At 30.0% G+C, this 16,547-nt stretch overlaps 1 protein-coding gene across 5 annotated transcripts in view; it reads right to left on the reverse strand.

Annotated features, from left to right (window-relative positions):
• Positions 1-16,547, reverse strand: part of Bap170 (Brahma associated protein 170kD) — a 278,139-nt gene that overhangs the window by 97,690 nt on the left and 163,902 nt on the right. For all 5 annotated transcript variants that reach the window (XR_012758142.1, XR_012758143.1, XM_075378240.1 and 2 more), the window contains exons 7-9: positions 6,034-6,198; positions 3,248-3,578; positions 541-748 (exon numbers count right to left, since the gene is read on the reverse strand). Coding sequence is in view for 3 of the 5 variants with exons in the window: in XM_075378240.1 (XP_075234355.1) it covers positions 541-748; positions 3,248-3,578; positions 6,034-6,198 (704 nt within the window). In the remaining 2 variants the exon portion in view is untranslated. The remainder of the gene's footprint in view (positions 1-540; positions 749-3,247; positions 3,579-6,033; positions 6,199-16,547) is intronic.

A 16,547-nucleotide genomic window follows, 5' to 3' on the forward strand; every position in this document is an offset into this window, starting at 1 on the left:
CACCTGTTGAACTCAGTGGGCTTTTCCTACAAGTTCTGAAAGCATAAAAGCCATAAAACCCAGCAGATTCAATGAATAGTGTTAAAGTAGACTAGATTTGTTCTAAAAAATTTCTTCTTGATCTTTCTGGTTCACAAAAATTTGACATGAGAGGTCAGGTCTTATAGTATTAAGTTTAACTTTACTTTTTGACAAAACAAAGACTTTCTGAGTAAAAATCAATTATTGTGATGTGTAATCTGATAATGAATGTAATGTATGTGTGTTAATATAACATCAACTTACTAGTTTTTAAGCAACTCTATTCAATTGAGGTTAAAGATTCCAGCAGTTTTTATCTGCTATAAAATAATTAATAAATGAATAATTTACATACATACATCAATTTAAAAAAAAGACATTCAAGATTATTTTTGTTATCAACATTTAAAAGAAAAAAAAAAGAATGTTATTACAAAATTTTTTTACAGAAACTTTAAATTAAATAAATACAATGTTTTGCATCATATTTATTATATATGATAATAAATGAATTCATACCTCACACATCGAGGAAAGTGATTTGGAGCAATGACTCCTCTACGCCCAATTTTTGCACACGTTGTTATATACTGCTTATATAATTCACCTTGCTCTATTCTGCTACCATTGGACGGTTCAAAATTTGATCGCAGCCAATTAAGTGCAAACTGTTCATTTTCTTGAGCGACTTGCTGTGTTGTATGAGCTGCAGTCACAGGGACAACAACTAAAAAAGAAAATTTCATAGAAAACAGAAAATAATTGTATGTAATATGTGGTTACATAAAACTAATTTAATGTAATGGGGTACATCTTTAGAGATGATAGTTAAAATATACAATAACAAAATGTCAAACATAACTACAAAATAATTGTACCACTTTACTGTGGCTGCAAGGTTCTACAGTTTATTCATGCAATAATGATTTTCAGTATTTAATTAAAAATAGGCTATTAAGAGAATGGTACTAACACAAAAAATAAATTAACATAAATTATGTCCATAGAATTATCTAACAGAATGTTTAATTGTAATGTAAATTCAGAGTTCTTTACAGAGCTATTTCACGATTTTCCTTTTTTTCTCCAGGATTTCTGTTGTAACAACGAGATAGATAAAATTTGTTGAAATTACAAAAAAAAGTTGTTACATCTTGCTCACCTTTCACAAAACATTTTTTTATAAAACAGACTGTACATTCCAGGAAACTCATATATAGTTCGACTAAAAGTCTTCTCTTTTGTCAGAGATATTCTACTATTAGTCCTTTCTGTATCTAAGACAGTTTCTGTTAACCAGCTATTTAGATGACAATAACTGTATTAAAAACCAGAACATAAAGCTAGCAAGAAACTGTAGGAGAAATTTAAAAAAATTTAAAAAAATTTTGGAAAAAATTATTATTGATCATGATAATGAGAAAAAACCGATTCTAATCTATTCTGTCTCTATATAAAGTTAACACATAGAACTAATATTTCTAGCAATTATAATTTATCGATAGCAAAGAAATTATACATCTTCAAATACACCTTTCAAATCAACTGATTACTTTCACAGGTTATGAGGTCTGTAAATAAATAATGAGACCGGTTCAGAAATAGTTTTTATTTACAGTCAAATTATACATGGACTCTTATCACGTTCAAAATAGTTCCCTTGGGAAGCCACACAACGTTTCAAATGGTTTTCCCACTCTTCATAGCAGTGTTGGAATTCAGAAACCGGAATATCCTTCAGACGGTCGGTTACATTTTTTATTGTTCCAAAATGGTATTTTTTTTAAATCGGGATCAGGAAAAGGTTGCAGGGTAAGTCAGGTTAATAAAGCGGTTGAGGAACTACAGGAATGTTTTTTTCTTTGCAAAAAACGTATTAATTGAGAATGCATCGTCACGATGCAGCATCCAATTGACTTTGATGGCTAGTCTCACACGGCAACTCTTTTCCGCATCTTTCAAAAATTTCTTGATAAACCTATTTATTAGTCTGTCCTGCAGGCAAAAACAACTCCTTATGGACAATGCCATTACTATTGAAGAAACAAATTAGCACGGTTGATTTTTGATTTGCTCGTTTTTGCTTTTTTGGGACGTGGCGAATTTGAAGTGTGCCACTCCTTGCTCTGGTGTTTTGTTTCTGGGTCGTACCGAAATATCCAAAATTCATCATCAGTAATAACATTTTTTAGAAAATCAGGATCAGTTTCAATTCACCCCAGAAGATCGTGGCACACTTCTACCCTGTTGTTTTTCTGTTCAACAGTGAGGTTTTTAGGGACTAATTTTGCACAAACTATTTTCATGTCCAATTCGTTTGTCAAAATTTGATGAACTGTGGTACAGTTCAAATTTAATTGTTCTGCAATGATTCTGACAGTTAATCGCCGGTTGTACCGCATCAAGTCTCTGATTCGCTCAACATTGACATCACTATTTGACTTTAATGGTCTTCCACAGCATAGATCTTCCGCAACCGATTCCCAGTCATCAGAAAATGTTTTAAACCATTTAAAAACTTGGGCTCGTGACAGAGCTCATCTCCATACGTCCTTTTCAATTTTTAAAAAGTTTCAGTAGCATTTTCACCGAGTTTAACACAAAACTTGGTTGCACAACATCGCTTATAATTAGTAACACTCATTGTTGTAACGCACAACAAAAACTCACTTCTTGTAAAGTCTGTTTACATCTCATGTGGCAACAATAGACTAAAAACACTAATACCTAATGTAAATCAGCTTTTCATATAACCATATGTTTACTAGTAACTTTACAGCGTTGCCACTTTGGCTGTGAAAAGTAACTAGTCTCATTACTTTATTTATAGACCTCATGTGTTTATATATATTTGAAAATTTATGTACAGTAATTGTAGTGTGAAATTCAAGCACCATTCATGTAGATTGCTACATTAATTTCAGCGATAAAAATCAGAACAATCTATTAAATACTGATACTTCATCCATCTGTGGGATTTCATCTTTCCTTCATAAACATGTTATTCTCAAAGATACGCTAAGATGTTGTGTACAACACAAAACTATTTTATTATTATTATTATAATAATAATAATAATATGCTGTTTTGCTATCTTGTTCAAGACCCTCCAACTTTTAGAATTTTTCTCTATATATTAACCCAGAAATAAATGAATACAAAGGTATATTACATAAAATTCATTAAAATAATTCAAACTGAATAATTTAAATAAATTAATAAACACCTCTTTGTGTAGCAACAGCAGATGCTGTGGAGGTCGATACAACAGGATGAGGATGTGTAACGACAACAGAAGTGGGAGTAACATTAGGGGACGATGCGTGCACATTGGCTGTCACTGATGTAGCTGTGATAACTGGACGTGCCACAACAGGTGCTGGAAGAGGCATTGATGTTATAGTAGTAGATGCTGCTGTTGAAGAAACCGGCTGTGGTGTCAAAGTTGAACCGGTTGTTGATGCCATACTAGTTGTTGGTGTTGATGTCTGGCCGACATTCGATACAGTTTCAACCACTCGCATCAACACACACGCCTTTGGACCATAACTTTGGGCCTGACGAAAAAATTAATAACGATACATAACAATCAAATTAAAATAATTATTAATTTTTATATAATAAATTACGATGCCAATGGTGAAAATAGACAGCATCAAGTATTTATATGTATTATAGATAAATAATATGTTACATTAATCCACAATATGTATTTTTATTATAAAAATTGAAATCATGTAAAATTGCAATATCCATATAGGTTGAACATAACGATTTTCAAATAATAAAAATGAAGAATATATGAATGACTTAACATTTGTGAATAAAACTACATACATATAACTGAAGATAACTTGCACAAAAAAGTCTGATACTTTTATTTTATAATACACAAGCACATATACATTCAATTGTACCTAATTCATTTGAGTATTAATTTGAAAGTAGTGCAAAAAGCTAATTAACAAAGAACTTTTAAAGTTCTTTTTAACGATAGATTTCAAATTTGAAATTTATCGAGAAAAAATCCACATAAGTTACTTTTCTGATATGTAATCCAACAGTTTTATTAAATATCTTGAAATATAACTAAATAACACTAGGTTTGTCTGTAATAATAAAAAAGTATTAAATTATCAAACTTTAAAAAGAAAAATGATAAGAGACATGAAAAACAAATTAAAGATAAAATATCAGGTACAGAATGTTTTTTATTAATAAGGTTTTTAGGGCGTATGTGTTTGGATGTGTATGTTTGGATGATTGCATGTTCTGTTGGTGTGGATTGGAAGGGAGTTAGTGAGCGAGCGTTGTGCACAAGTTGTTGAATTAATGAGCTGTATGTGTGTGTGTGTGTGTGTGCAAGTGTATAGTCCATTTTCAATAATTACAATAAAATTCATTGTGTTCAGTAAATTCACTTTTGTGAATTTACTGAACACCTTGATTTGTTAATCAAGGATCCAGCATCCAATAGGAACCAGCCTATTAAATTCAAATTAAAAAACAAAATAGTGTTACAGTCCGCTATTAGTGCCAAAGAAAGGTAGTCACGACAATAGATAATGTTGAAGACAACACTATTATAAAAGAAGCAACAGATGGCAACATGTTTTTAGATAAAAATAAGATATAATCAGAATGTATATAAATAATTTCAAATTCATTCCGTAATGTAATATTGGCTGACCAGGTTACATGGTATTAATCTTCTAATTATTTTATTTTTAAAGTTGATTTTAATTTTTAATTCTTAATTGACATCATATTTAAATATATATATAATTTTTTTATTTAATCGACTTCATGTTTTCTATATACGATTTTAATTTTCACCTTTAAATTTTGTAAAAGAAAAAACATTGTTATATTTTGTTATGTAATTTCATATAATTTATATACAACTGATGATGCAGGATTCTGCAAAAGAGCTACTGGAATAAAGAAAAGAAACGTAAGGCAAGTGTCATTTCATTATTCAGTATTAATTTAAAACACACTTATATTCAAAACTTCAGAAAACATTAATCCAATTTGGGAAGAAATTCTTAATAAAAAAGACAAGGAGCTAACATGTTAACATATAAAAAACACAACAATTGTCTAGATGTAAGACAAACCTTAAATTTAACAGTACAAATTAAAAAAAAAAGAAAAACAATTTTAAACCACTACGTGCAATGAGTAGTACTTCATGTCAAGACAATAAGAAAAGATGATAAAATTAGAATTACTCATATCACACCAGAATAAAGCTAACAAAGGTAAAACAACTCTATGTCACAACTATTTGGAAAGGTTTAGAAAAGTACAGACAAATGAAAAAACAGGAATAAGTTGCTGGCATCTCATTTAACTGCTGTCTGGTTCGATTCCAAGCAAGAATTGGTTCAATCTCAAACCAAAAAGAACAATTGTTTTATTCTGGGTAGAGCAGGTGCTTTAGTAACAATAATAGATATATAATATGATACATATGTTATAAATAATAATATATATGAAAAAATATAATAATAGATTATAAATAAATGCTGATCAAAAATCCATACAAAAAGACACTGTTAACACAGTAACAGAATCCTGATCAGAAGAAACTATAACATAATCGTAAACAAAACAAATAAATTATAATCTAACCTAGTCGACAAAATTATTAGTAGTAAACCACAAATAACTAAAATAAAATACCATTATTAGTAGTAAACTACAAATAACTAAAATAAAATACCATTATTAGTAGTAAACTATAAATAACTAAAATAAAATACCTACAAAAACTATTAACAAAACAATTAACATAAAATAATATAACATACTCTAATTGTAATATAGGTCGTGGTTGTTAAAAAGCTCATTATCGAGTTCACTTACATGGTTATTTATATAAATGTACAGATTTAACTATTTATTTCAATACAAAAGATATCCCAAGATATCTTGGGTTATCAAAAATAAGAGGAAAAATGGCCTACCTAAACAAAAATTAACAGTATTAATTAAATTAATACTTACCTCAACAGTGATGAGTGACACTAGTGTATCTAAGGAACCATGTACTCTAACGATAGCATTGCACGATCTTTCTCCGAGAGAACTTAAGGAGTATAAACATTCAAGAGTATGAACCAATAACATAATATCTTGTAATGTCAGGAACGAACATATTCTCTCGTAAACCTATATTTTAACAAAAAAAATCACAAGTGATCATTATCAGGAAAAAACTGTTTTAATGAGTTTTTTCTTTGATCTGATATAAATAAATTTCTTTTTACAACAGGCCCAAATTTAAGAATTAAAAAACAAAATCCGTCATCAATATATGCATATTTGCTAAGGGAGATTCCCTTTTCACCGAACCTCGCTCAACCTCTTGCATATAGCAGATCAGCACACTGCTAATGACATAACATGTAAAAAAAAAGAAAAATTACTGTATACTTTTAAACATAAGATAATACATATAAAGAATATGCTAATTTTTGGAGCCTAGCTCATATGTAGAAAAAAATAATGTGTTAAAATCTTATGTTTTATTAATATTTATGCACATATATCTTGTATATAGGACACCTAACTAAATTTAAAAATTATTTAAACAATAATAAAATTCTATGTACAAAATTTTTTGGGAATTTCCATTTACTAGTATGTAGAAAAATTTTATAAAACATTTCGTTTTTTCACAGATTTTATTTACTGCAGTTAATATTTCAGTACAGTAAAATTTCTTTATCATCTATTTAATCACCAGGGCCCAATATCTATTTAATCACTAGTGATCTATCACATGCCATCGATCAAACGAACTACTAACATACTACATACTGTACTATTAACACTATACTAAAGTATAGTGTTTCTGATAATTTTGAAGCTTAAAAACTGACTTTATAATATTAGTAAAAAATCTGGGAATTAGTTTTATTTTACTCTCTAATCAGTTTCCTGTATATATAATCAATTTTGTTACAATACTGAAATTTTCCTTGAAAAAATAAACACAAGTATCCGTTTTTGACTATTCTTAAAAATATAAAGCAATTTTAAATGTGTGCAATATTAATGCCTTTTTTTTATTTTCTTCAACCCACTTGACTTTATTTTTAAATAAAAAACACTTTAACTGGAATTTAGGGAAAATTAAACAAGATATTTATACAGAACACAACTTGTTTGTTCTATCTTTCTGTTACTTCTAAATATACTGTTGAACCTACACAGTTTTTTCTTAATTAAGAATTTTTTTATTGAACTTAATTACAGCTAAACTGTATTTTATTTTATTGCAGCTTTGTTTTTAAACAGTTTCGTTATTTCCAAATAATAATAGATTTTAAAGGTCCAATTCTGTCTATTTTACTAGTATCCATTAGAACATTCATTCTCAAAGTGGGTGATAACGCCCCTTGTGGGCACTGGAGGTCTTCAGGGGGGGTGGCAGAAGGCCCACAGAAAATTGGTGGATTTCAGGCGGTCCAGAAAGGTAATGGCTGATTAATAAAAAGGCAAAAATTATATGTTTTCCTGATATTTCAAACTAAAATTAAATACCTACTATGCTAGTACAAAAAATTAAAGGGACACCTATATTTTATAATAAAAAATTATTGTATTCAACCTAGATTAACTTTGCAACTTATAATTAACTTTTGCAAGATGCTTATAGACGAATAAAACAAAAAAAAATTAAAACTTGAATACTCTACTTTTTGACAGAATACTTCAGATTTAAAAAAAACATAAAATTAAAAAAAAATCAGAAGAAAAGCTTTAAAAAATTTGAAAGTTTTTCTTCATGAAAATTATGGTCAATTGTTCAACGATTTCTGATAGCATTCCATCATCGGATTATTTGTCTGAGCATGGATTTGGTGCTGTAGCAATATTGTTAACCAAAAATCTCAGCTGCATGTTACCAAAGGCAGCGACTTACGGCTCTCAGAATAACATCCTAAAATATCAGACATTGTACATTTCAACAGACAGTATGTATCAAGAAATTCACTCAGGACTTTAATAACCTATTCTATTCATGAAAATAATGGTAAAATTAAGATTTCAATTCTCCAAAATGGTTTGTTTGCAAATTACAGCTTGTGAAAGGTTTCGCTCTGATTTCAACTACACCGGTGAAATGAGGTCGTACTGTAATTTTTAGGATGTTAAGAATTTTTTTTTTTGGGGGTGAAGGGCAAAAAATGTTTTCACGTTATCACTTGAAAAAAACATATAACAAAACAAAACATATAACAAAAAAATAAAACTAGATTAAAGGGCTCAGATATGATATTTATTTAATAAATAAATATTTAAAAGAGACAATTAAAATACAGCATAGATGGAAAGAGTCCATGACATGTTAAAAACGAAATAAAACCACAGTGAAAACAAAATTTAAAAAGTAACTTAAAAGAATAAATTAACATCAGGCCAAACAGTATAAACAGAAGATAAGAACCATATAATCAAATTTTGGAATCAAGATGCATGACCTTTATAAACTGAAAGACATTTGACAATTTCATTGCAATGTTCCCCAACATGCTTCGCATGTCAGCTCCTAGTTTAAACTTGTGATGCAATGCCATATAACAAATACAATCCACAAGGATGTAGTGCACAGTTAGTTGACAGTCAGTCACAGTAAGCACAAACAGGAGCATCTGCTTGAGGTACCAGAGGTATCCATGTGCATGCCTAATGCACTCTAGTTGCAAACAGCAAATAATAAACTCCTCATGATGGTTATTCCTACATGAAGAGCTACAGGCTGACACCTGTGTCCTTAACTGGTCTAAATTAATTATTGATGGTAGTATTCCATTCACTCTATCGCTCATCACAAACCACACTCTTCAGAAAACAGGCAAGATCATTCAAAACAATACGATTAGTGAAAGGAAGCTGCAAACTCTTTTGCCGCACGATCAGTACATTCATTGCCTGAAATTCCTATTAAATGTACCCTGAAGACGATACAAACATGTACAATCCATTGTTCAATAAGCAAAGATCTAAGTTCTGCCTCAGTTAAATCAACTACAGTGCCTCAAGAAGAACATGAACAACGATCGAGAAGTGATGGGCGATGAAACTGCCAATTATTAAGCAGGGTAAAAGAATCTGGGGCAAACAGATTGGACAGATCATCTTCACTGATTTTAGTATTTGGAGGAAGGTACAAAATGCAGATATTAATTTTAAGTGGGCCAGGAATTTGGTGGCCAGGAATGTGGACTTCACAAACGATCCATTTCTCAGCGAAATGATGATTTAAGTTAGTGGATATGACACCAGAGAAGTGGAGAGGCGCAGCATGATGGTGGAAGTATACTTTTCATCTCAGCGATACAGGAATATCTTTAAACAACTGCAGCAATTCTTCTTGAAAAAAGTGCAAGCAGACCTGGCATTTAACTGGCCAGGTAATATGAATGGTCCAAATAGCCGATTGTGAAGAAGACTGCACCATACATTTGATGCCAAATCGATATTGAAAATTGCCTTCTACTATTTCTTGAGGATTTACTTCTGCCATCTATGCTAACTGCATAAATTGTTGGCGCCATCTCAAGTGAAATTTGCCTCGTCTGTAAACAAAACATACTTGTAATCATCAATTTGTATTCCACCAGTTGCAGAATTCCAAGTAAAGTGGATCATCTCCTGCATGTAGATGTTGAACAGGCTGTTTATGATAAGGATATAACTTGTTTTATGTTTTCCAAACTACCGAATGTGAAACTCCGCTTAGAAAGACATCGTGTGCTGACACCTGGACTACATCAACTAGAATTTCATCAATAACAGCGTTGTATTGGGCAGATCATTCATTGCCGGTATGAATACAATGTAGCGAACCTGTTTCCCAAAGATTGCAAAAAATCGTGCTAAATGTTTTAGGATCTGGAATCCTGCGATTTTGAAAAACTATTTCATATTCTACTGTAACATTACCATTATACACATCCAAAATGAATACCATTTCAGCATATCCTCTGTTGTAAATACATACAGCAGTATTTCAATGGCTAACTAATCATGCTCAAAATAAAATTCACTGTGTTAATGACAGGACAGTTAACAGTACCCAATATACTCACAGAATAAGTTAAACACTAATACAGTATTATGCATTGCCAACTTTGAAATTATAATTTTCAAATAATTTATGCACCTCTCATTAATGAAAAATTATTATCTAAGAAATTTTTATTTATTTTAATTTTACAACTGTAACTCCAGTTTTTAACATTTTTTAACGGCAATTTTTAACAGTAAATTTTGTTTTTACAAATTTTTCATATCGCTACAAATGAATTTTTTTCTTTTAAATTAAATAAGTACTTTTCTGATAGATGTAATAATGAATTAAACAAAACTCAAATGTTTCTAACTTTTCTTTGTTTTTTTCAACTTATCTTACACCATTTTGTTCAAAATTAAATTCTCTACAAGTTTTGTTTAAATGCTGCATATGCTTGTTACCCATTTAACAAAGTTACTGTACATCAAACATAAAAAAGTGTGGTTTTCACCACAAAATCTACTGCAGATACAATTCTAGGACCTCATTTCAGCTCATTAACCATAAGAAATCCCAATACCGCCCCTAAATTAATGTCCTAAAAATTTCAGTACAATCTCATTTCACTGGGGTAGCTAAAATCTGAGCAAAATTTTATCAATTTCAAATGAAGCATTTTATTACATACATTTCATTTAAATGAAATTTTTCCATTATTTTTATAAGTAGTATCATTATGAAAGTCCCGGATGAACTTTGTGATGCACGCTGTATAATATTTTATTAATCGCATTATAATACATTAATTACTTATCAGAATAATGATAAAAATTACAACCTTTCTCACAGTAACTTACAAACAAAACACGTTTTTTACTGATAAATATCAAAATCAGTATATGTAATTATAAAACAAAATATTTCTGATATGATTACAAAGCTTCAAAATAGAATTTTATTTTATACAACTTATTTTTCTTTTTAAGAAATCTGAAAGGGACATTTTATTCAGACCACAAAAAACATTTGTTTTTGTCTTCCATCATTTGACTGGTTTGATGCAGCTCACCAAAAATTCCCCCAAAAAACGTTATAAAGATAATGAAAAATTAAAAAAGTTATGAACTCATAAGCATACTTGCATCCTTCATCAGCATACTTGTTTATTCCACCCAAATATTATTGAATATTTAGCAAAGCTTTATCAACTGCATGGGATGGGTTTCAACTTTTATTATTTTCTTCTTTCAATGTTAAGCTATTGGTAATTTTTTCACAAAAATCTGATGTGAACAACACATGACTTCCTTGTATTGAATTAATTTACACATTCAATTAAAATGAAAAGTACATAAAATTTTAATGCATTAAAAACTTCTTGGGAAGTCAATTTTAATTCAACAAATGATCAGTGCATCACTATTTTTTTTATAATTTAAAAAAATTATTTTCTTGAGTAATAGACAGTTTTCTAATTTGCCAACAGGTAAAAAACAGCAATTTTCATCACTTTTTCCATGAGCTCTGTAACATTCTTATTTTATACTGTACAGAGAATCAGAATGGGCTATTTGGAAAGAGTAAAGATGGAACTTTATCTTAGTGTACTCAAAATTCATTTTGTTTCACAACCAGACCTTGAAATGATTACTGAAGTTACACTTACAAATTGTTGTTTTTTCAGATTTTGGGCCCAAAATAAATAATGAAGGGCTTAGGGAAACAGGTCTTTTTTTACCTTTAAACTCTTAGATAACAGCAGTACTTAAAAAAAAAAAAAATTGGACTGTTACTGAGTGTCATTCATTAAAAAAAAAAATCGCAGCCAAATCGTAAGATTTTGAAAAAATTTCTAAGAACTGAGGTATTCTTCTCTTGAACATCTTTATTAGAGCAGAAAATAAATGTTATATTTTTAATACTGTCTTTGCAATAATTTTACATTTCAGAAGGTGTAACAATTTGATTGTTGACCGTCCTTTGAAGGTTTGCTTTAGTCATAGTCCTTTTTGCATGGTATGAGGCAAAAAAATGCCATTCAGCTGCAATTTCAAAATCTTTTTGATGGTAGCACGAATTTATGAAACCTTTTTTGTTTTTATACTGGGCCAAGGAGCCATCAGAAAAATAAAAAAATTGTTTAACTTGTGGTAACAGTGATTTTACTTTATTTATAACTTGCTTTTACAAGCAGAACTGTGTAGTACTATGCTTCAAGTACTCGCTAATCACACAGTAGAGCTTTGGTTTTGTAATTTTCCTTCTTTTACATAGATTTCATAAGAAAGCTTACCTCCTATTGTAATGGGTACCATGATTTGACTTTGAGAAAATTTTTACATATCTTCGCGTTTCACATCCTTCAGATCCCAAAACCACCATCAGTTCAAAAGTTTATATATATAGATAAATTTCACTTTCTTGTAGACACGATAACTGCCATAATTTTGTGGCAATCAGTTTCAAATTGATATATAATGACCCAAAATTTCGGTCTAGTTCATTAATGGGCAAAATCGAACCATGGGGGTGGAAATGGGGGGAGCTTTTTAGAAAAAAACAAAAATATCACTATAACTTTATTATTAAGTAAAATATTGAATTCATTTTAAATTTCCTACTATTCTTTGAATAAGGGCCTAAAAGTAAAGTTTTCTGATATCACCAACCATTGTCCCACGGGATGGAAAAAATGGGGTTTCGAAGACAAAAAAAAAATCATACCTCCCTTAATATGCACAGTATTGAATCAGTTTAAAGTGAATCATTAGTCCTCTAAACATTGTCTAAAACTTTGTAATAATTTTTGATATGACCAACCCTTACGGCAAGGATGACCAAAATGTTGCTGGAATTTTGTATGCTAAACATTTGAAACTGTTTTCACATGCAAACATTGACGTATTGAATAAATTTGAAGTTTTCTTAACTTTAAGGTAGAAATCTTTTTTATCCTCTACTTAGCACCGGTGAAATCTACCTTTGCCTTCCAGCATGCCAAATGGATTTTTTTTAAATATATGAGAAATGGATATACTGCGAGATAAAATTTTTGATCAATGACATCTTTTTGACTGGACTTCATCCTGTATCACAAAAGGAAAATTTTAAGAGAAGTTTCCTCCCATTAGATTACATTCATCTTCCAAGTTTTCCTATTTAATGTTGAGGAAATTAGCTGGTTTCTTTGTTAACACAATGATGCCTTCTTAGATTATTTAAATTTTCAGTAAGTTTATCTAAGTAGAAATGGAAGAATTTGAGTTAGTTTACAACGGTCAACAGAAACCCACTTTTTGAAGATAATTTCAGAATCAGTATCATCCCAGCTCTCTTGCAGTAATCTGAATACTTCATTAATGCTTGGACATTTAATAATACTTAATACATTTAATACTTCATTAATGTTGTGACACACTGTCACAACGTGCAAGTTTCATTTTCTGTATCACGTACCATGGTTGAAAGTAGAATTTTATAATCAAATTTCATTTTTAGAGCAGTTAACATGAGTTTTTACATTTTGGTGGGTGACCCACACACAAAAACAGAGTGAGTAACTGACCCACCAGCCAGAACACAAAATTTAGGCCTTAAATCAGAAAATTTTGAAAAACCAATTTATAAATTATGTTTTTCTTTGAAGGCTGTGTACAATTCTTTTAAGTTACATAAGATAAGACATTTTTGAATATTAATTTTTTTCCCGTCAGCTTGTCTTACAGAGACACAATCCTTCTTGCCTGGTATCATTCGGCTGTGCTCAAAATTCTAGTAAAAATTTGGACACATTTCATAAAATTTTCATCAGTTATGTGACTGCGTTTCTTTTTGCCGAATTTTAGCAAAATTCCACTTGTTTTAACTAATTATTTGAATTGACCAGCTAAATACAGACTAACACTAAACTCATTTTGAATATTTTAAATGCTCCAGCTCCTTGGTAGTAAACTTAATATGTTAATTTTTTTCCTGGGTTGATGTAACTGTTTTCATTTTATCCTTTATTTTAACGATTAATTCTTCATATTCCCTTCCTAAATCAGCATTATCTCATGGTACTAAACTGGCTTATTCTGTAAAAATATTTAAATCAAAGGAATCGTTCAGTTTACTGGTTACTGACTCCGCCTACTTTTGTAACTTCATTTTTTAAAATAGGTTCTTTGTGCTGCTCGATGATTTTTCAACCTTAACGGGAACAATCCCAAGTGCTGAACAAGCTTTATTCTTACTGACCCCTACTATAACACATTGATGCTCAAACATATCTAGTCATTACGATTTGCTTTCTGTATCATTTTGTGGTTTTTCCATTTTGTTTACGATTTGCTTTCTGTAATGCTGTGAATTTTTTGGATATATTGTTCACGGATGGAAGGACTTCATTACTCATCAACTCCTTTGAGTAATGAAATAAATTTTATATGGTTTTAAAATACATAAAAAGTACTTACTGTAAAAATTTCAGATTTTTGACCTCTGTCCTACACGTGATTTTTGGGCCCCAAAAATGTGACATTTTCAAAATCTTATGATTTGGCGGCCATTTTTTTTAATGAAGTACACTCAGTAACAGTCCAATTTTTTTTTTACAAGTACTACTAGTACCTAAGAGTTAAAAAATAAAAAACAGGCCTGTTACCTTAAGCCCGTCATTTTTTTTATTTTAAGCCCCAAATTGTAAATGTAGCTTCAGTAAACATTACAAGATTTGGTTATGTAACAAAATGAATTTTGAGTACACTAAGATGAAGTTCCATCTTTACTCTTTCGAAAAAGTCCCCCTTGATCTCTGATCTCTGATGTAAAATAAGAATGCTACAGCTCGTGGAAAAAGTGACAAAAATGATTGTTTTTACCTGTTTGCAAGTAAGAAAATAGTCTGTTACTCAAGAAAAAATTCTTTTAAAAATATAAAAAAATATTTTTTGACTGCTACAAGGTGGATAGTTATATACCAAATATCATCGAAATAGTGATGCAATAAAATATTTGATAATTTGTCAAATTAAAATGGAATACCCCTTCTGATATTTTTTCTTTTTTTTGTTATTTAATCGTTCCTCATACAAACTTTTTACAACCATCGGTTAATAATTATTAATGAATATATATATTTAAATTTTTAACAAAAGTAGATTAAGTCTGATTCGAATAGATGTGCCTTCCCCTAAGATCAAAATATTTCATAAAATTTTTTTTTTATTTGGCTTTACTAGTTATGAAAAAGTCCAAAATCCAAAAGTAGTTTGGATTTTGAGCCTTTTTGGACAGTTTTGGTTCAGTCGATTGCAATCTAAAGGGGAGGTGCACAACTACACGTTACTACAGTCCTAAATCCAAAATTTCAATAACCTACGGCGAATCGTTTTTGAGTTATGTAAGATACATACGAATGGGCGAACATACCGATGTCATGTCAAAACTAGTCAAAATCAATTCAGGGATGGTCAGAATGGAAATTTCGGTAGAAATCTGGAAACTGAAAGTTTTCACAATCACAATACTTCCTTTACTTCGTTCAAGGAAGTAAAGATTAATACAAAAAATATTATCTCATTTTTAAATCAATTTTACATAGACTTTATTTTTACAAAGTAGTCCATACTTTACCTAAAACATAATTATTATTTAACTATTAATTTATCATGTATCTGACAAAAAGCTTTCCTAATGAAAATTATTATACAGAGTACAGCCTGTACTCTGGAAAGAATCATAATAGGAAGGATTCTTAATTATTTACGAGTTGCATAAAAGAAATTAAATTGTTGCAATGTAAAGAAAAAATAAAAAGATAAAAATCTTTAAATATCTTTAAAAAATCATTCTTAAGGAATTATACTGATATAAAAATCAAGGATTACAAAAACTTCTGAAACTAAAGTGACTAACATTTTAGAAGAATAAAAAAAAATTATGCTTTAAAATGAACTTAACTAGCCCTAATAATAAAGAACTGATATAAATTGTGAAGCAAAATCTTAAATTAATTTTGTGCAAATAATCAGTGGCAGCTCAATGGGAGTGCTGCTCCAGAAAATTTTTTTCTGAGCCTTTTCATGGCCGTGGTTAAAGTTTCTGTAAAAAAAAAGAACCGAAAAAATGTATTAGATAGAATTGCTGGAAGTGGGATGATAATCTAATTCTACACTTTATCGCATAAAAGAATATTGGTACACGGTTTTTAAACAAATTATGCTTAAAAACACTATAGTCCAATGGTGCTTAATTTAAATTTCTATGTACACAGAAACAAATACATAATTAGTTTTTACTAATTACCTTACCTTTTGCCCTTCCAGCATGTTTTTGGACAGATTTGGCAAAGAGCCCTTGATCTTCTGATCACTACTGAAAAAACAACTAAACTACTTTCATATTCCTTTCACAGACTAAACTAGAAAAGGAAACGAACAAGGAAATTCTATACACACACAGAGTAAAAAAAACTACCATCCACCAACACACCAGGGTTGGCACTGCAGGAGCG

The sequence above is a fragment of the Lycorma delicatula genome, chromosome 11, assembly GCF_047948215.1.
Source record: "Lycorma delicatula isolate Av1 chromosome 11, ASM4794821v1, whole genome shotgun sequence".
NCBI lineage: Eukaryota > Metazoa > Arthropoda > Insecta > Hemiptera > Fulgoridae > Lycorma > Lycorma delicatula.